At 43.2% G+C, this 21551-nt stretch overlaps 1 protein-coding gene across 4 annotated transcripts in view; it reads right to left on the bottom strand.

Annotated features, from left to right (window-relative positions):
* COL5A3 (collagen type V alpha 3 chain) overlaps positions 1-21551 on the bottom strand; it is a 154730-nt gene that overhangs the window by 86230 nt on the left and 46949 nt on the right. For 2 of the 4 annotated variants that reach the window (XR_006102242.1, XM_042452743.1), the window contains exons 5-8: positions 16097-16219; positions 13679-13816; positions 9185-9301; positions 6644-6838 (exon numbers count right to left, since the gene is read on the bottom strand). Coding sequence is in view for 3 of the 4 variants with exons in the window: in XM_042452743.1 (XP_042308677.1) it covers positions 6644-6838; positions 9185-9301; positions 13679-13816; positions 16097-16219 (573 nt within the window). In the remaining variant the exon portion in view is untranslated. The remainder of the gene's footprint in view (positions 1-6643; positions 6839-9184; positions 9302-13678; positions 13817-16096; positions 16220-21551) is intronic. The other 2 variants (XM_042452745.1, XM_042452744.1) reach the window with 2 other exon arrangements.

Below are 21551 nucleotides of genomic sequence, written 5' to 3'. Positions count from 1 at the left end.
ATGAATTTGGTATATCCAGCACTGCAGGATACAGTATAGAGCATATTGCATCCTAGCTGCAAAACCTAGCCTTGTCAGGTAGACTGAACAATGCCTTGAAGAGGCTTGGACTTCGGTGGGTCTGTCTTTTACTGTCTGAATCTGTGTTAGACTTTCAGTGCGCCAGACTCACAAGCTGAGACCAGCATAGCTCCACCCTGCTTGGCCAGGTCAAATGCCAAGGTCCCATCACACAGACACAGCATGATGAAAGCTGGCCTCTGGTTCATGGGTTGGTGAAGTGGCTGAGAGGGGGAGCGAGAAGAGCTCAAAACTTTTTTATGGAGCTGGGGAAGACCCCTTCTAGATATATATCAGTTATTAACATTAATAAAGTCTCTTTTGCTTGTCAGTTTCTCATGAATGCAGGGCCTTCTTGGTGAACCTCAAGGTGAACAATGACATAATGTTCTAAAAAACTGCCCATTATACTTCTGCTTCTCTGTACACACACACACACACACACACACACACACATACACACACATATATATATATATATATTCCCTTTAGGCAAGTTCTTGGGGGAAGAATGAGATAAAAACACAGCTTTTAGGACTCTTTTGGCTTAGAAAGAGGGAAGAAGGGAACCAGCTGAGAACATGCACTTAACTAATGCAAGCAGCATGACCGACAACTTTGGCCCCACTGCATTCTTTTAGGACCCATGCAACCATTTTTAAAGACTTTTATTATTTGTCTTTATAATGAATAATGAATGTAAAGTCAGTCCTCTGTATATATGGATTCTTCATCCATGGATTCAAACATTCATGGCTTGAAAATATTTTGTAAAAATGTAAATTCTAAAGACCAAACTTCGATTTTGCCATCTTATATAAGGGGCACTATATTACTATGCCACTGTATTTAATGGGACATGAATATCTATGGATTTTGGTATCCATGGGGGATCCTATAATCAAACCACTGCAGATACCAAGGGTGCACTGTATACATGAATTAGCACAAGTACTTTTTATTATTATTATTTATGGCACTTCTTTCCAGTGTCTCCTCACTATGGTAGTTAGAGAAGCTATCCATTGTTAGCAAATTCTGAACATCTAGCTAGAGCCATCAGCAAATCTCTCATTAAAGATTTCTGCCAGCCACCAAATCTAAAGAGGTTGCTAGTAAAAAGCTGTCAGCAATTCAGCAATCCAGGAAGGTTCCCATTCAAAGCACTGCATCACCTGTAAGTACCTTAAACAGACTGTCACTTTAAGCAGCACAGTGACTGGCAGGACCTACTATATTAAACAACACAATGCCTGCCAGTCCTGCAATCTTATTTATATGATTGAATGCAGGGATATAGGATGACATCTGCAGTATGTAAGGGGGGCGGACACAGACCTCTGTACACATTTCAGAAACCACAAGTCTGCATTCCTGAGCAGGAAGCTGGTGCAACCAGTGGTCAGGCATTTCAGCTTGGAACATCACAAGCTCCTCTGATCTGTCCCTATTTGGCACTGAGGTGCCAACTACTTCAGGCATTTTAGACAAAAGAGAGATTTTTCTGGAATTATGGATTTAAGAAACTAAACCCACATGGCCACACAGCCTAGAGGATAATGCCATCATCCACTGAAGAATGCTGAGAATAGTGTTCTAAACTGCCACATTGGATGCAGTGCAGTTTCATCTTTAGCAAATGAAGTAGGAGGAAATCAAAACATTTTGTTTATTTTATATGTTTTAGTTCTGTTTACATCTACACACACACATACATACGCACAAACACACACCTGGGGTGAGGGGCAAGGACCTGCCTGATACACGATGGGAGGGACAAGAGTGATGACAGACACAAGTGAGAGCAGAGCCAGTGTTCAGCTTGTTAGTTTGTACGTTCATAATGCAACTTGTGAAGCCATGATTACACCTTAAACCCTACCACTCTGTTGCTTTAAAGGGGAATAAGGAATAGAGTGAAACTTCCTAGAATTTTGAGACCAAGCTATATAATGTGATCAAATCATTTTTTGGAAAAATATCCTCTTTTCTCTGGCAGATCTCAGTCAACACTTTTAATTTTGTCCCCAATGTGGGTAGGCTGCAGCTGATAAGGAAATGCAGGGAATGACCACTCTAAGGCTTTTATTTTTTCAGGACAGGAGTGGTTATAGCATTTGCTTGAATGCTGGGATAATGAACAGACCCCCCTTTGCACTGGTGACTGAAGCCCTGCCCCACAACTGCCCCAACTTCCCCCTGTTAACTCACTCCCTCCCCCCCGTACCTTGGCACTTTGTTCTAAGCTCAAAGCGAGTGATCCACGGTGGCAGCAGATGCACTCAGCAGCCAGCAGGACACCCATGTTGATAGCCACCCATGGCATGGCAACCGAGAGCTCTGAATCTTCCCAGAAGATCCAGAGTAACAAATAAGTTTTTAAAAAAATCATGTTAAGGGTATTATACCCCAGTTCTGGTGTGGAACATGCCAGACATCATCTGGACTGATTGGGAGATATAATTGTTTGCATTTGTAATTAGGGTCCAAACACCCCAAAGGCACCAGATCCCCTCTGATCTTGGAAGCTAAGCAGGGTCAGCTCTGGTTAGTACTTGGATGGGAGATTGCCAATGCATGCCAGGTGCTTAGTCTATATTTCACATGAAGCAAGTGGCAAAGCCACCTCTAAGTATTCTTTGCCAAAGAGAATGCTGCGAAATTCATGGGGTCACCGTAAATCGATATGTGACTGAAAGGCATATACACACAAATATATGAAATGCAGGCTTGGGCACAGAAGCAGGAGGAGTGAAAATAGGAGGAAGGAATATCAACACTCTAAGATATGCAGATTACACCATAGTACTAGCTGAAAATATCACAGAACTAGAGCAACTACTAAGGAGGAAAGTGCAAAGGCAGGCTTACTGTGGAACATAAAGAAAACAAAAGTAATTACCATGGGAGATATTCATAAATTCAACCTAGACAATGGATCAAACATAAATCAGAACAGGGACTGCAGCCAAGAAATCAGAAGACTAAGAATGGGGAGAGCAGCTATGAAAGATCTAGAAAAAGTCCTAAAGAGCAAAGATATATAACTAAGCACAAAAGTTGGAATAGTGCAAGCAACTGTATTCCTCATTACTGTATGGATGCAAGAGCTGGGCAATTAAGAAAATAGATATAAGAAAATAATTGATTTGAGATGTAATGCTGGAGAAGAGTGCTGAGGATACCATGGACAGCCAAAAAACAAAACAAAACAATAAATGGGTCCTAGAACAAACCAGGCCTAAGACCTCCCTGGAAGCCAAGATGATTAAACTGAGGCAGTTGTACTTTGGCCACATCAATGGGAGATAGAGAGTCTTGGCTTGGAGATGTCTCATCCATAGGGCTGTCATGAGTCAAGATCAACTTGAGGGTAGTTAACAACAACAACAACAACAACAACAACAACACACAAATTTGTAAAAACTAACAGGTTGCATTTATGCCAGCTGAAGATTTTATTTTGAAAGCTCAGTGTATTTACAAGATGAACCCACACAATCTGAAGTAAATAATGGAAATCAATGGAGTCATACTGTTCCTAATAAATTGGTGGCTAATGCTATTTAAAGTTGTCCTTCTATGTATGTGTAACGTCTACACAGCTCCATCACAAGCTCTTCAGCATCAGAATTTACTACTACATCACGGATACTGAAAAATAGTTTCACTGAGCCAGGCACAAACTTGTAACATGGGTGTAACCACCATCCTCCATCCTTCTCACTATAAAGGCATTTGTTTATTAAAAACTGAAGAGTTGATTGGTGATTTTTAGTTTCATTAGTTTCTTTCCCACTAAAAATGCATTTGTTTTTTTAAAGGCAAGTTGATTGGTGACTTTTTAGTTTCATTATATACTTTTGTTTAAGCTGTTTCTGTTTCTAATCGATGAAATTGCATATATACTAGATAGGGCTATATGTCTCATACATTTGTTTATTTGTTGAATTTAGATCTTTCTGCCAAACATGGCAACCAAGGCACTAACAATATTTAGATGAAACAATACAATGACAAAATACAATTTTAAAAAGACAGAGAGAAACAATTCATCAAGGGGTGGAAATGCGAATATCCAGTCTGTTAAAACTTCTTCAACAGCCATCCTGCTATATACCAACAGACTGTCTGAATAAAAAACTCTTTGCCTGGCAAGAGAGGAACAACATGGAGGAAACAAGTCCAAACTCTCATGGCAATGAATTCCTGCCAAGAGCTTAGGAACAAACACCAAGAAAGTCCTCTTTTGCATCTCACCAAACAAGCCTCCAAGGATGGCAGGACTGAAACAAGGGCTTCCACTGATTATCTTAACACCCAGAGAGAAAGATATGGGAGAATGCAGTCTTTCAAACAGTTTGGGCCTGGCTTTCAAAGGCCTGTTCCTGACGGGGAAAAAGTACGCGCTCCGTGTGTACTAGGGTTAAAAAGGGGCGTCACTTCCTGACGCCCCTAACCCTAATACGCACAGACACGTAGAAAATGGTGGCACCCTATATAGATGGGTGCCGCCATGACTACATCACAACCGCGCAGCCTTCAAACAAGGCAGCGCGGAAGTGACGTAGATGCGCCGTGCGATAGCGCCTTGGGCGCTCTTTTGGCGGCGCAGGAAGGAACGCCATTTTGGAGCTCCTTCCAGGATTTGCATCACTGGTGCAGCTTCTACACAGCTGTGCCAGCAACGCAAATGAGAAAGGGGCCAAGCGGCCCCTTTCTCTTTGTTCCCGCCACCACCGGATGTCCTTGGGGCTTGAAACCCCAAGGACACCCATTTCCAGGCTGCAGGGAAGCAGTCTTTTGCCGCTTCCCCGTAGCCTGGAAAGCGGCGGATCGGGGCCTCAGAGGCTGCCGTTGTGGCAGCTGAGGCCCTGATCTGGTGGGGAAAGGGACAGTTACAGGCCGCCCCAAACGGGCGGTCTGTAATGCGCCTCTGTCATAGAGTTTTCTAGCTAGATCATGGAGGGACCAGGATGGTGAATTGGTTTGAGCTTTGAACTAGGTTACTTGATAGACCAGGGTTCAGTATACTGTATCCTGGCTCAGTCCTGAAAACTTTGGGCAAGTCACACTCTCTCAGCCTCAGAGGATGGTGATGGCAAACCCCTTCTGAAGAAACTTGTCACAAAAACCCTCTGATAGGTTTGCCTTAGGATCACCATACGTCGGAAACATTCATGGCATACAACAACGACATTTGGATCATAACTAGCACTTTGAATTGTGCCTGGAAAATAACTGATAGTCACATGCTCCCTATAACTAAACTAGCCTAAGTTAATGTCCTCAGCATTCTGGACCAGCAGAAGTTTCCAAACGTTTTTCAAAGTCAGCCTCATATTAGTGTAGTCCAAATGGGGTGTAACAAAATATATATTAAGAAAGATGAGGAGCCTTTGGATGTTATCCCTGTTTCTTTGGATGTTATCCCTTTTTCCTATGTATTCTGGAATCCAGAGACCTAATTTATTTACTGATCTATGTCTAAAGTTTGTAAGTCTTAATAGCAGCATAGACTCCCATTATCCATGGGAACTTCTGTGGCCCTGGCTATTCTGGTGCTTGTCCCTCTCTTCTGTTGTAATTTGACAGCAACCCCCATTGTTTTTTTCCTGTGTCTATGTAGGAAGGACATCTCAAACACTTAGCCTACAGAGCACATGCTACACAGAGGTGGATTTCTATCTCATACATAGAGCTTCCTGTACCTGATCTCTTGTTCTCCTATGTGAACCCTTTAGAACTAGAATGTATGCTCATCCCTCCACATTTGCTGGGGTTAGGGGCACAGGAGCCCTGTGAATGTGGAAAAAACTCAAATAACAAAATCACTATATTTTTACCTACAAGAATACCTCTCAAGAAATCTTTAAGTACTCCAATGTAACTCTGTGGTCAACATCTGTCAGACATTGACCATAAAATTGCACTGGAGGAGCTACAAATGCCTAGTGGAGTGATCTCTCTAGGAATCTCTAGGTCCTTCAGTGTGACTTTTGGTTAAAGTTGACCACAGAGTTGTGCTGGAGGACCTAGAGATTCCTAGAGAGAAAATACTAATAAAATCCATGAATAATGAAATCTGCAAAAGTCAAAGCCGCAAATGTGGAGCAGTGAGTGTATTTTATAAAAACTCCAGTTACACTGCCTCATGCTTCTGTTTGATCTCTCAATTCCTGCTCAGAATGAGGCTGATTTTGTTTTAATGCTGCCTCCTTCCCATCAGCCAATCCTGCCAGTTCTGGACACACCAACAAAGCCATTGCTCCAGTGGATCTTGGCCTCTGTAGTCACACATGGCATCTAGAATCAAGTGGAGTGGTAGGAACAAATAACCTAAAAGTCAGTGTGACCTGCATTTCTAGATGGGGTCACAAATCCTATTCACATCAACAGAATTATCCATTAAGTTCAACAAGGGAAAGATGAGCACTGAGATGAAAATGTACATCTGCATCTACCTGAAAGGCCTTGCTTGAAAGAACTTCCATCAGTACATCCTAAAATGGAATGAGTTTTATTCTGGAGCACTGCCAAGCTGCTGAACTGTTGCTCAAAGATGTGTCTCTATAGCCATTACCTTGGGGAACTGGACGGTGCCTTCAGATCGCTCGGCTGGGTCATATCGTCCTTCCTCCCTGCTGTCATCACTGTGGTCATAGTAGTCCTCATAGTCCCTCATTCGGTAGTCAAGTCTCTCTTCATATTCTCTAAAAGTGCTGTTGGGCTCCAGTTCTATGTCTTCACTGATCACATACTCTTCTCCAAGTAGGTCCTGTCAGGAGAGGAGAAATGAAGCCCAGCTTCATGGGTGTTTTGACTTGTAGGTACCCTGCAGACTCACTAGTTGGCCCACATTCTCTTTCCCTTGAGTGACAGACATGCACTCTCTCAAGCTCACTCTTCCCTCTTACATTCTGTGTCCTATTCAAGAAAAGAGCTTTTGTTCCTCCAGTCCTGTGAGGAGTGGCATTCACGCACCTTACACTATGTGTAATGGATTCTGTGTATCAATCAGCCCCAAATTTACAACCTCTTCTCCCCTGAACAGAATGTTTATAACAGGGATGGGCAGCTAATGGGCCACATGACAAATAAATGGGTCCAAGAGCAAATCAAGTTTGAACTCTCCCTAGAAGCCAAAATACCTAAGCTGAGGCTGTCGTATTTTGAAGCTATCATAAGAAAGCATGACCCATTAGAAAATAAAATAATGCTTTGTAAAGTGTAAGGCAGTAGGAAAAGAGGAATGCTTTACAAGTGGATAGACTCAGTCAAGGAAGGTTGTGGGAAAAATCCAAGACCTGGGTTGGGCTGCTCTCTCACTCACAGGGTCACCATAAGTTGAAGCTGACTTGATAGCAAAAAAAAAATGTGGTTTAAATGTAAACTGAAGTTAAAGGCAAGGGGGAAATGCAATTTGAAAATTTGCTTCTTACTTTTCAAAAGAAATAGCTCATCCCCTCATTCATTTCTACTCTAAGCAATGCCCTGCACTGTCAGTCTGCAAGGACTAAACTACAGCCTTTCCGATTTATTTTACCCCACATGCTGAGAAAGAAAATTAACTGCTATCCAGTTACTTCCTTGCACTGAATGAGGGAGTACAGAAAATGCTCCCTTGGAAAAGGACATACTAGCCAATTATTTCTGCTTCCAACAGTAGTAGTTACACTCCCTACCCTAGAACTGTCCACAGTGTCTCTTTCAATTATCCCAAGGGAAACAGCAGTAAACTATAGCTAGATTTTCCCAGAGTTTGCTTAATCAAGGAGAAACTACTAGTCCTGTGCACGTTCTATGGTGATAGGGCACCATCCAGCTAGAGTTCGAGCAGTAATACTCTGAACAACTGCCGGTGGAAGGACATTTTTATGTGACCTATTCGGCAATTAAATAAGCATTGTTGTAGGATCCTTTTTTAAAGGATTTTATTGTTTTGGTGAAATAGTAAAAAAAATGTATTGTGAACAAAAGCCAGTATGGTACAGTTATTAAGAGTGCTGACTGCTGAGTCTAGAGGTGGAAAAACCAGCTGCAGCACACATGCTATGGAGGAGGTAAAAAGATCCTAGTTCTGCATTGACAATTTACAGGGCATGATCTATACACTACACTGGTACTGCTTTTGTGCAACTTGGAAGATGGCCAATCAATCTCTGAATGATGCCAAGGCTCAAAACTAGAATGTCAATAAAAAGTTAGCTGGAACAGGGATCAGAAAACTCCATGGGCTGCATTTACTACCAGTGGTTGGAAGGGGGAGGGCGGATCAATTCATTTCATTCACTCACATTCATCCTTATACTCTTTCCATTTACACATAGTCATATGTGCACACATTAACATAGATAGGACCTGTGTTTTTACAGATAACACCCACATACACATTTTCATAATCACACACACACACACACCTTCGCACTTTCACCATTCATAGAATATTTAAATTTGAAAGAAAAAAAGCCTCCAACTGGAGCCAGTGGGAGGCTTTCAAAAGTCTAATATTCATATGTAGGCATCAGCGTTTAAGGGGTCATAATGCCTGATAATGTAAGAAGGTTAACTTCTCCCCAGTTGTGACAGACACATCGCTCAGTCACTTGGCACACAGGGATTAGGCTTTAGGAGAAAGCCTTCCAAAGCCTTCCAAAGAGAGCCTTTTCCTAGCCTAAATGATGAGTGGAGTTGTGTGGTGGGTGGGGAGGTCTATTGGGGCACATCTAATTGGCAGACAGCCAGTCCATGGCCCTCGTCCAGGAAAAAAACAAAACCTTCTCCTTCACATGCTATTTTTCCACAGACCTGTAGGTCTGTTATTTTTTGGAAGAAGGGGAAATATATAAAACAAAATACGAGCAAGAAGAACGCTGAAATGATTGTCCATATGAATTTTAAGACAGTGACACCTTGCTATTTTTTTCTGAATATGTAAATCAGTCCCCATTTTCTACAAAACAAATGAACTTTCACTCCTGGATGCCCTTCTCTCTCTTTCCTCTTAAAACATACCTCACAATCTCTTTCTACAAGTCAAGAATTTGTAGGAAAGGATACCTCTCCTGGGAGAACTCTGAGAAGAACTCTTAATGCCTTAGCAACTTTTCCCAAGTCTTCCTACCTCAAGGTTGTCTGTGAAGTTCAGGTTGACTGTGACAGTGGCAAGGACTCCAGGCTCCCCATCGGAACTCTTCTCCTGGAACTCAACTGGAGGGGTAGCTGGAGATGGAGCCTCATACTTGAGGACAGCAGGCAGAGAGGAAGGTGAGATGTTACAGAAGGAATTTCATGGGAGTGTTCATTAACTATTTGTTAGCATTAAGCCTATAGCAAATGTACAGATCTCGAAAAATTGTCCAAGTGTTAGAAATATGACAGCAGCCTGAAAGCCATCCAAGATGATCATAGTACAAGGGAAATTACAAATCTAATCAGACCCAAGACCTACAGTTTAGAGCATCTAGAGCTGGCCATGCCTCTATACCCAAAGGGTAGTGGTTCTCTTGGCAATGATATATAAAATAGTAGCCTGGACCTTCCTGGCATTTAGGTTTTCAGGTTTCTTAAACCCTGACATTCAGAGGGTGGTATATGGCAACTAACCAATGCTTGCTAACCAATCGAGAGGCAGAACATATGCAGGGGTAGCTGTGTTGGCCATTTAGTAAATTCAAACAAAAAGTCACCAAACAGTGATGCATTTATTGACCAACCAAAATGCACAATATACTTGTTGCAAGCGTTTGAAGCTCCACTTGCTCCTTCATCAGGCAAGATGTTACAAACTAAACAGGAGAAAAAAAATGGAGATGTTAGTAAGATGCCTATATTTTGTTGTTTCTGTCTTTAATTAAGATGGTACGAGGTGGGTAAATTCTGCAGGCTGTCTCCTCCTCCTTCTGGCCATGTGGCAATTGGGAGTTTAACAAAGTCCAGGAAATTTAAAGTCCATTTGCATATCAAGAGAAGAGTCCTGTTGTGCATTTTCGTTGGCCAATAAAGGTATCACTGTTTGGTGTAGATCAAGAGGCAGAATTTGGTAGAGAAGGAGCACGACATCATTGTAAGGAAGTCAGGCTGCACATTTTACTCAAGTGTGGAGACAGTATTAAAAAACAGGCTTTCCAACAAAGGACAAAAATCACTTGCTCTAGTTAAATGTCTTTCACACTGGTAGGGTGTCATGCACTTCTTCAGATATTCTGGACTGCACGTTTCAGCAGCTCTAACCAGCATAGCTAATGATAAAGGGAGTGTGTATATCTGGGGTCATTAGAAGGAATAAAGAAACCACAACAAACATTCTAATAATGACATCTTATACTTTGATGTCAAAGTAGTTCGATACCATAGTGGGCCTTCAAACTGTGCCTTCTTGCATTGTGCCACTGATGTACTTTTTCACCCACCCCAGATGCTAAACTGTGTTCTGTCAAGTCTCCTGGACTTCACTACTGTCATCTTTTCCCAGCTGCATGCCACGTGATATGGCCATGTTCATACATCTGAATGAGCAGCTTCTTGTTTGGAACTAGTTGGCTTTGGAACAGCCATTAAGTCTTGTGAATCTAACAGATCTAGCAATTTTGCAAAAATGTCTCCAGATGTGGTTGGGCATGATCTCTATGTAGGGCCCAGCCTCTACAAGATTAGGGGCTATGCCAAAATTCACCCAAGTACAAAGGTCCCACAACTATTTATATGGCCATCTATATAGCACCCTTGAATGCCATTCCTAGATAATAGGAATGGGTGATGAGGAGAGAGGGCATGTGCCCACATCTGGGCAAAAGGCATGGGCAGGTGGAGGAAAGCTCTTCCTTTTGGGGGGGGGAATGTGGGAAAGAGAGAAACACTCTCGCGCTGTCAATACCAAGCAGCCCAACAGCTGGAGTTCTGATCCCAGAGGGAGGAACTCCGCCAACTGCTCCATTTGGCAGGAACATGGTTCCTCCTGGCCAAGCTAAGAGTGACTCATTGGCAGAATGAGCTCAGCGTCCCCCTGACCCATATTTCACAAGTTTCTGGATGCTGCCCTGACATGAAAAGGCCAGTAGTGGGAGGAAGCAGGGAGAGCAGAGGGCAGGAAAATAGAGCAAGGGAATACAGTGAACAAAGGGAAGCATGTACCTCTGTTAGAAATATTCAGCAGAGGTAAATCCTGATTTATTATTCATTTGGAAACCAATTTACCCTTAATGGTGTCTTGGATTTGCTAAATAGCAGGAGTGTTGACCAATACCTCAAGGGCAAAGCATCCTTTTTCAAGCCACATGTAAACTCTATGTTCCAGGGCCTTGTTATAGACCTCATCAATTCCCATGGCAGTCACAAGCCAGATCCTGGCACTGATAATATATTCCATCTTCCCAAACCTACTGAAACATGAATTGACCATATCACTAGGTCCCCAAACTAGTGCCTGAAGATATCTCCCTTGGCACCTTCCAGGCTCTCCCCAACAAGATTTTACTTTAAAAAAAAAAAAAAACCAGGGGTGTTGGCATTCTTAACAATCTTTCTTTCAAAAATGCTTCTGGGTCTCATACAAGCTACAGGGATATTCTTAGGAAATAAAATGGTAAATGGTGTAAGACAGTGCTTCATAAACCCCTGCACTCTAGTTTCCTACCTACCCAGCACATCACTTCTGTTCCTTTCTTTGGGAGTAGCCAATGGCAAACCCCCCTCTGAAGAAACTCACCAAGAAAATGATAGCCTTAGGGTCACTTTGATCTGGAAATGACTTGAAGGCACACAGCAGCATGCTCCATACTGATCTCATACTGAAACATGCCCCCCCAAAAAAGGAAAAGGAGTGATGTGGTGGGTTGGTAGAGAACTCGAGTGGTTGTGAAGGAGTAGCTTGTGTTTGCTGCACAAATAAATATGTGTTTGCTTGGTGTAGTATGTGTGTTGGATGGTTCCTTTAGTTGGATGCAGTAACTGTTTTGCCTGGGTATAGCTTTCATCTATTTTTTGATGGGTGCACAGTATGTTGTGTTTTTCTTGGTGATTTCTTTATAGGTGTGGTGGGTACTTTGAGCCTCTGTAGGTATGCATGTGTGTTTCTCTGAATGTTGTGAGTTAGCTATTGTGAAAATATGACATTTTATTCAAATATAATAGAGGTCAGTAAAGAGGTATTGCCAGAGACTGCACATTTTCCTTTAATTCACGCCATCCTTCTCTTGTAGGTATACTCAAACAAGAAGTTGATTTAAATTGAAAAGCTGTCCAAACAGTTATTTGTTTTGACAGAAATTTTCCTGTTGATCTGAGGAGGTAGAGGTACATGAAGGAAATATGGCCTGGGGAGGACGATGCAGCCCCAAGCACGAAAACTTACCTGTCACTGAAGAAAAGGACTTTGCAGCCATTTGGCCCCAGTGGAATCAGGACCCATGAGGTGGGCCCAGAACTCCCAGGCCATGAGCCCATCAAGGCCAGAGGCTGTTGAACCTGGCAGCTATGGCTGTTCAAGGAGGGGCAGCAATCTGGTAACAATCTGGCAGAGTATGCAAGCACTGAGCAGGCAGTACCAAGCACCACTTGGGATAAAGCAGGAGGAAAAGCAGCAGGTTAAGCGAGGACTCATTCCCACTTGCATTTAAACCGATTTGCGAGTCACATTGACACCAGGTTGCTGAACTGATTCAGGCTGATGCATAGTTCCCACTATGGAAGCAAATTATTCCATTATTCCATGCATTCGTGTCTATTTTGACATGATTGTCATTCCCACTAGATCTGCACTGCTACAAAATGGATTCTCATTATTGGGTATGATCAATCCATCCTGGTTCTTTTTTTTTTTTTAATCATATGATGCGCATGGGAGTGTTTCCAGCACTTGGAGGTGTGGCTGCACACATCAGCTGTCACTATGTCATGGCCCTCTCTGTGTGCATGTGTTTGTGTGTGTGTGCGCTCCTACTCCTACTCCTTCTCCTACTCCTCCCCACTTTCCCTCCATGCCTGGGAATGGGCTGCTAGAATCAGACAATTTTTATTTCTATGGAACAGCTGATCCAGTCAGAAGCACACACACACCTTCCTCTCCACTTTCCCTAGTCCACGGATGCATTCATCCCAAGGGAGAGTCCTCTGTGGAACCCATAGATGCCTGCATCCCAGGGAAGAGTCCTCCATAACATCCATGGATTCATGCATCCGAGGGGAGAATTCTGGCCACGGCACCCATGACTCCATCCCATGAACAAATGCAACAGTTCAGAGAAACTGTCAAAAAGTTTTTTTAAAAAAACCAAAAAAAAAAAAAAAAACAACCCACACACACTGCACCATGCCCTGCCACAGCCCCACGGCAACATTGAGAGGGTGGAATGGCAGATTTCCCCCAAACCTGGGACGGGATGGGTAACACCCCTCTGCCAACCCTTTTCCATAGTCCGTTTCCCCTATTGTGATGTGATTGAGACCAGAACTGTCAGTGTGAACGAGGCACATATAAACCAATTAGCAAATCGGTTTAAATCATAGTGGGAATGACCCCCTAGTTAGGCAAGAATTAGAAGTTAGGTGGGCAGTGAGTTAAGTGGACAGAGGCTGGGAGCTATTAGGCCATCAGAGGGCAGTTAGTTGCACTCTCTACCTGGCCTGGGGCTGGAGTGAGTGAGGACGTCTCAGGCGACTCCTTGTTCCTCTTCTTCTTGCCTCTGCCTCTCTTCTTGCCCTTGCCCTTGCCCCTTCCTTTGCCCTTGCCCTTCTTCCCCTTCCTGCGGGGAATGTTCTGCACAGAATAGGAGTATAGGACAGAAGAGGGGGAGGAAACATTGAAGGAGGGGAAGGGAGGGAGAGAGAAAGCAGGCACTTGAGAAAGAAGAGACATTCCAACATCCCCCTGGAATACCAAGAGAAGCCACCCCCACCCCAAGTCAATAGGAACCCAATCCCAAGGAACAGGTAAGTAGAAGAGGACATGGCACCAAGCCTTTGTGGAACACAGGAGAGATCCTTCACCCAAAAGATGTGTTCTTCTTGCTTTGGGACCTAGAGACTTTACTAATAAAGAATACCTTAATCCTGTAACGGTGTATGTATGCCCCTTCTGCCCAAAATTCTTCATTCCCAAAGCTCTACTGTATGTCTTTGAAAATAATCCCAAACTGACTGCAATATGCCCAAAAAGAAGCAAGGCCAAACTCCATCCACCATAACAATCCAGATTCTTTATTGGCCTTTTCTGCTGGTGATTCATCATATGGAACTAAATGCAGATTTCCATATGCTGACAATGTTTGCACATCATGAAAGGCCCCTTCTGCTAATACACAATAATTTTGTTAACCAGCCACAAACCACAGTATTAACTCATGGCTTATTGTTTGTTTATGAACTCTGGTTTATTTAAAACCATAGCATGTCATAACATATAAATCTACAACTGTGACCTGTTCTTGATTTTTCCCCAGTTGCCTATCCTCAAGCAGAACTGTCAAAAGGGTTTAATTCAAAACCATACCAGAAACAGGGAAAGCAAGTTAATTTTTTTATATATAGTTGTCTACTGGACAACTTTAGCCTAAAGCCACAAATCACAGTTAACACAAACTATGGTTTATTGTGACAAACACACTGACAGTTTACTACTTCAACACAGAATCTAGCCAAAAATACCCATTGTGGCATTTCAGTGCCAAAGGTAGCTGCTAGGTGATGCATATGATTCTGATTAAATGGAAAGATTTGGGGGGAGTTCCAATTTTCCTGGACAATTCCTTAAAATGGATTGACCCCTCAATTCTGAAGTCTGCAAACTCTACTCAATGGTTTGGCCTATGTTGCTAATTATGCCGCCACATTCTGATCAGATTCTCCCCTTTCTCCCATAATATAAAGCTTCCAAAAGTTTTCTTTTCTTTAGCAATTTTTAATGCATGACGAAACTTTGAAGTTGACACACTTGGGACAAATACCACTGGCTATGCCCATTTATATGTTTTGTGAATTATGTTTCACTACATATTGCTTCTCTCATCTGCCAAGTCTCTTCAAACGCTCACATGTTGGGGAAACCAATACCAGTATGCATACAGAGAAGAAATGTGATATCTGGGAAGCACACTGGACACCCCCACATACATTAATTTGATATAATTAAAGGTTTCCCTGGACACTGTATATAGGTTGTGTCCACACTTCCATTACAAGTCAAAACCTGCCTTTTCTGTAACATTCTGAAGGGCAGTGATATGGTGAAAAACACCATCGCAAATTATTTCACTGTTTTTCTTGTATGTTGTGCATCAGTGATGGGAAACACATGGCATTCCAGATGTTGCCAGACTCAGCTCCCATAGTCCCTCACCAATGGAAATGCTGGTCAGAACCAATGAGAGCTGTAGTATTATAACATCAGGAGAGTAACATGTTTACAATCCCTGTTGTATACAGCAAAGGAAGGGTGGTGGGTGGTAATGAAAAGTATATACTACCCACATGTATCATTCCAACTGCAGATTATGTCTTTGTGATGTAATAGATGAAATGGAGACAGAACTGCAATTAGCAAAATCCTAGATGGTGGCAGGTGGTGGGTTAATTGTCTTCATTCACCAACATGGAACACTGAAACTTGGCTGAACATGAGGAAAACAGTATGTATGTGGCGGGGTTATCTCCTCCCATGCAGGTTTCCCAATCAGCCTAGTGCCCCTGGAATTCTGCCCCTCCAAATAGCAAACTATAATGATCCTATTAAATCACCAGCTTGTCAAGGTCAAATCCAACCTCATTCACCCTAAAAAGGTTATTGTAAGTCTATAAACACAGGAAAACAGAAAGGTATTATTACCTGGAAGATCCAACTATTTACAATGAAATGGTGTTGGGGTGGAGAGAAAATATGTTAGATAATCATTTGGAGAAGAGAAATGCCCTTGGCAATTAAGAACAAAGAGAAGGACCCTCACAGTATCTGGAAGGGCTAATAAGCCTGTTCATGCTGTGTATGATAGGCATGAAGACAGGGAATCTGACTACCAATAGGTATTCTTGTTTGGTCTCCTACCTCTTCAGGATCCTGAGTGTGCAATCTGTAGGTGAGTTGCCTGTCACAATCAGGCATGTAATGCTGGCAGTAATGGGCTGCAGCTGCTGGATCTGACACAACCAACAGTTGCTGCAGGTCACCCTGAAAAGAGAAGAAAGAAGAACAAGCATAGCCAGTCAGAATCCCTTTGTAAATATGTACACACAGAGAGAGAACAAACAATGTTATTTCACTATATTGCCAAGACATATCTGTTTACATCAGGGCTGAGGGATGTTGTGTCCTCCAGATGTTGCTGAACTCTTGTTTCTATCAACACCTAGTGACACAGCCAACGGCAAGGGATGAAAAGAGTGATGGTTCATCAACAGCATCTGGAACCACAGGTTCTCCAACCCCTGCTTTACATGTATTAGCTGATGCAGGCCCATGTGAGTATGGGTCCATTTGTGTGTGGGAAAGGAATGCAGAATCACATAAATGAAGCAAAACTATGTACCCTGTTGCATGGGGTTAAAAGAATGGCTTACCTTTTCTGATTTCAGTGCTAATTCAGGAGGCAGACAGTTCCTTTCAGACATAAATTGCCACCAAATTGCTGCCCTGGTCCATCCTGGATTCAGCCTGGGTCATCTAAGTCACTTCCGTGGCCCCTTTTCGAAAATGGAAGCTTCTGACTTCTAAAAATGCCCACAAAAGTGGCTTAGATGGCCCAGGCTTAGATGACCCATTCAGGAAGAATCTGGGCAGCAATTTGGTGGCAATTTATGTGTAATAGGAACCAGCTGCCTCCCAAATTAGCATTGAATTCGGGAAAAGTAAGCCACTGTTTTAACCCCATGCGATAGGGTCCTTAAACTTTATTTGTAGTTCCTCCTTCAGCATAACAACTAGAAACCATATTGGATCATACTTGCCCTAACTTCTCAGAGTACTTTACCTGTGTTCTCTCAGAAAGCATTTTATAACAACATCACAAGGTTAGTATTACTGTCCCTCCATTGGACTGTGTGGACTCTAGCTCTTATTGTAAATAATCTGACATACCATCTTCAAAAGGATGCTGCCCTCCCTATCACAACTGGGAGAAACTCTGTCTTATCCAAGGAATATGAAACTTTAAGCTGTTGCCCTTCATGGTACCTTAACCCACATTATTTCAGTCTGGAGCAGTTATTTCAACCAGTTAGGAAGCCTACAAGGCCTAGTAAACACTGAGTTTCCCTATTACTCTCTACTGGAGAAGGAACTCCCTTATCTCTGATTGGCTCTCATCCCAGCTTTCAAATTGGCTATAAGCTCTCCGTCCACTTCAGTTCAACATTTGTCCTGGAGATATAAATCTCTGCTTCCATTTGCCTGATGACAGCTCTCATAAAGCACTTGGAAAAGTTATAGTCCTTTTCTTAGACCATAACCCCAAGAATCCCCTAGAACGCAGATCCTCTGGCCATAGTGGCTGGGGGATTCTGGGAGCTGAAGTCCAAAAATGTAGCTTTTCCAAGCTCTGACCTCATCTCTAGCTGGATTTGACATGGATGGAGACAGCAGTACAATTCAACAGTTCACTACTTGAGAGACTGCTTCCTTTTCATCCTACTCCAGACAGCAAGGAGAACTCCACATCCAATCCATGATAAAGCCTGGCAAAGAACTCAGTCCATACTGAAAGCTGGTATGTTTTCACACCACCAGATGTTTAAGTGCAATAAAGGATGTTAAAGCAGCTCCATCCCTCTCTTTATTGCCTGGGACCAGAATGCCAACAGCTACGCTTTGCCAGATTAGGATGACTGTGCCTGTACACAAACACACATTCAGTTACAGCTGGACATGCCCCCGCTCCCACTGCTGAGCCTGTGGAATCCCGGCCAGCCCTGGTGCACCAAGAACATTTGCTCCCAATAAATCATCTCGTAAAATATGGCCAGTGGGCCTGTTTCCAGTGCAGCCTCCGGAACTGACTGCTCCCACCTGCTCAGCTGGGACCACAATTACCCTGCTGCTCCCAGCATTCCTTTAGAGATGGAAAGGAAGAGAAATATCCAGGCAGTCAAATGGAAAGTTGGGGGTGGTGGGGGAACAGGGGCTGAGTCATGGCCTAAAGAATAAGGTCGGGTAGGGACAGAAAAGGATAGATCAGGCAAAGGAAGTCCCCTTGTTAAAAAGAAGTCACAAAAAGGGAGAGGGAGAAGCAGACAGAAGAGCCTCCAGATTCCCACACACATAAATAAACAACCAGAATCATATGTACACATAAAACAAGCCCAAACATCTGCAACCCCAGCTATCTGAACATGTGGTGAAAGAAAAACATTGAAGGTTCAGTGTATATTTATATGTATACCATTACACAAACACAGAGAATGCCATATTCCTACAGTGCTGACACCCTATTTCTATCCTCTTGGGGATCTTGCAAATGTAAGAGCCCTATTCTAATGTTGGTGACCCAACAAGCAAAGAAGGAACCAAATTAACCCCAACCCCTTTTCTTCTCATTGTTCTCACATGGAGACACTTATGAGTTTGAAGAGGACCGTCAGGCTCCTTTGTGGGGAGGGGGGGTGATATCAGTGATGCAGATTCAAGTCAATTGACTCAAATTCAAGTCAGATTCAAGTTGCTTCCATGGCTTGGCTTGGACTTCAGTTGGCAATAAATGACACACTGACTCTACTCAACTCGATCCATGACTTGTATATTTTTAGCAACTGACTTGCTGCTGTCGTTCACTTTGAGCAGCACGCAAGACCTGCCTTTAGAGCACAGGGTGCAGTTCTCAGGGGGGAGCAGCAAACGTGTTATGCAACAAGCCTGAGGTGGAAGGAACCTTTTAAAGCTTTTGAAAAGCTTTGGAAGGTTCCTCTGATGTGCAGCAGGGACAGGCTGCCAAGTAGATCTTAACCCCCTCTTCAAGCCTATTGCCTGACACATTTGCTGTTCCTCTCCAAGAAACACACCCCACCTCTTTTTATTCCATCAAAGGTTGGCTCCCAGACCTGAGACTTGATTTGAGACTTGTCTTGAAAGTATCTTGCAAGGACTTGAGACTTGACTTGAGACTTTGACCAAAAGAAATGAATACATCACTGGGGGATACACCAGGTGAGCATGAACCCAGGTAAGTCAGGCTGAAAACTGGTGGTGCTTCACTTCAGAGTAAGCTGGCATGTGCCTATACTATTTTCTCAGCAATGCCAGACACACCGTGAACTTCCTGTGTGTAGAATACTCAACAACACATGTTGATTTAGTAGAGTGAAATTCTAGGGTAATGGCATTAATGCTATGAAGATGGTGTTTGGAGACAGGGTTATTTACAATGTCAGAGGGTATGTATTAGCAGAAGGACAGCAACAAGGAGTTTGCGCTTGTGAAATCTGCCCTTCATAGTCAGTGTTTGCTGTTTCTCTATCTATCTATCTATCTATCTAGCTAGCTAGCTAGCTATCTAATCTGTCTCTATGCCTGGCACACCAATTTTATTAACACATACATTATATCATACATACCCTCCAAGTGTCCTAGTTTGACAGCACTTTATTGCCTGATTTTAAAATGATCCAGTTTCTCTCTCCTCCTCCCACTTTTGCCATTTGACCTCAGTTTACGTAAACCTACAGACTGAGTTCAAAGTGTAAAAGTAGTTAATGCACAATTGACTCAGCAGGAGACAGAAGAAAGGGCAGGGTATTACCATGCCCAGCAGCTTCAGGCAAAAACAAACTGCTGCATCCCATCCTAGCTTGTATATTCTTTCTTATTAATAACATTTGCTATCTTCATCACACTCTGATATTACCTAGCCACATATGTTCTGATTGTTATGTTGGAAAGCTTTTCAAAAGCCTTATGATTCTTCCACCACAAGCCCATTGCCTAATGCATGTGTTGTTACCTTCTGAGAAATGCACCCTACACTTTGGGGGTGGATTTTGCCTGCTGCTCAAAGTGAATGGCACCAGCAAGTCAATCATTAAAAATATATACGGCCCGTTACAGACCACCCAAAAAGGGAGATCTCGGGCTGCTGCCGGTTGCAGCGTGGAGGAATTGCAGCAGCCAAACTGCGCAACTCCTCCGCGCCACAGAGAAGGAGCGCAAAAACCACGCTCCTTCTAGCAACCTGGAAGAGACGCCGCAAGTGCCAAAGTGCACACTCGCGACGTCACTTCTGGGCTGCAACATGCGGATGCAGAGCATCCGCTACATCAAAATGGCGGCAGCCATGTGGAACGGCCACCGCCATTTGTTATGGACTCTGTCTGTAATAGGGTAAGGGGCGTCTGGAAGAGACGCCCCTTTTTCAAAATGGGACATCCTAAGGACGTCCCTTATGGCCGTGTGTAACGCGCCTAAGTCTCAAATTAAGTTGAGTCAGTGTGTCATTTTTCCCCAAGTCAAGTCCAAGTCAAGTCATGGAAGTGACCTGAGTCTTATTTAAGTCTGAATCAGTTGACTCAAGGCTACATCAAAGCTCAGAACAATTTAAGTCACTGGCCTTTGGCCCATAGAGACTGGCTCTCTTTGAATGAGAGAGGTGAAAGTACATCCAGAAGCTAGAGCCACTTCAGACAACTAATTTTATTTTTACACAGTGGGGTGTTGTTCAGCTGGTTGGTACGCATCAGCTCCCCCAGTTTGTTGTTAACCACCTTCCGGTTGATCCCAACTCATAGAAACCCTGTGGATGAGGCATCTCAAAAACTCCCTATCCTTCATTAGTACTAGTTATTAAAAGACATAAATTGTTAAAAATAAAAGACATAAAGGTTGATGAGGTTAAAAAGGGTGCCAGGAACAGCAAAGGGGAGAAGGTGGAAGAGACCAGAGTGGACAAGGAAGACGGACAAGCAAGAGGGTCAAAGGGAGGGGAAGGACTCGATCCACAGGGAAGAACTAGCAATCAGAACTGTCTGTTAATTATTTCAAATGACACCACTGGGTTTGGCTTAGCATTGGTGTAGGAGACTACAGTGAATGAGAATGTGAAGAGCAGATGCAGCGACTACAGGCTATGTAGCCCTGACAACTAAGGATCAATGGCACATATCCACTACACATTTCATGATGCCCTCCATGCTTGGTGTTTGCTGTCACAAAATACCAGTACAATACTGCACAATTGCTCTGCAGAATGGCTTTTGCAGTGCTGGAGGAAGAGAAGGGATAGTCCCACAATGCTCTTTTGTTTAACTGTAACTGAATTTGGCAGAATGCAGAGTAACAATTGCCTATAAAAATTATAGTCCTTCCCGCACTTGCATTGTGACATTTCTGGAGCTGCACACCCTGCCGCCTCCAGCTCAGGCTCACTGGTGCTTCTGCCTAGACTACTCCATTCTGCTTCCTGGGGGTTAGCTACGTTTTTTTGCTGGAAGTAGGAGAGAGGATAATGGGGAGAAGCATGATGGAAAAGGCATTTAAAGCCAAGCTTGGGAACATGCCTCCAGGTTCACACCCTTGCCCC

Source organism: Sceloporus undulatus, chromosome 2 (genome assembly GCF_019175285.1).
Source record: "Sceloporus undulatus isolate JIND9_A2432 ecotype Alabama chromosome 2, SceUnd_v1.1, whole genome shotgun sequence".
Classification (NCBI taxonomy): Eukaryota; Metazoa; Chordata; class Lepidosauria; order Squamata; family Phrynosomatidae; genus Sceloporus; species Sceloporus undulatus.
Note: the sequence above shows the minus strand (reverse complement) of the source record. Positions and strands in the feature narration are given on the sequence as shown.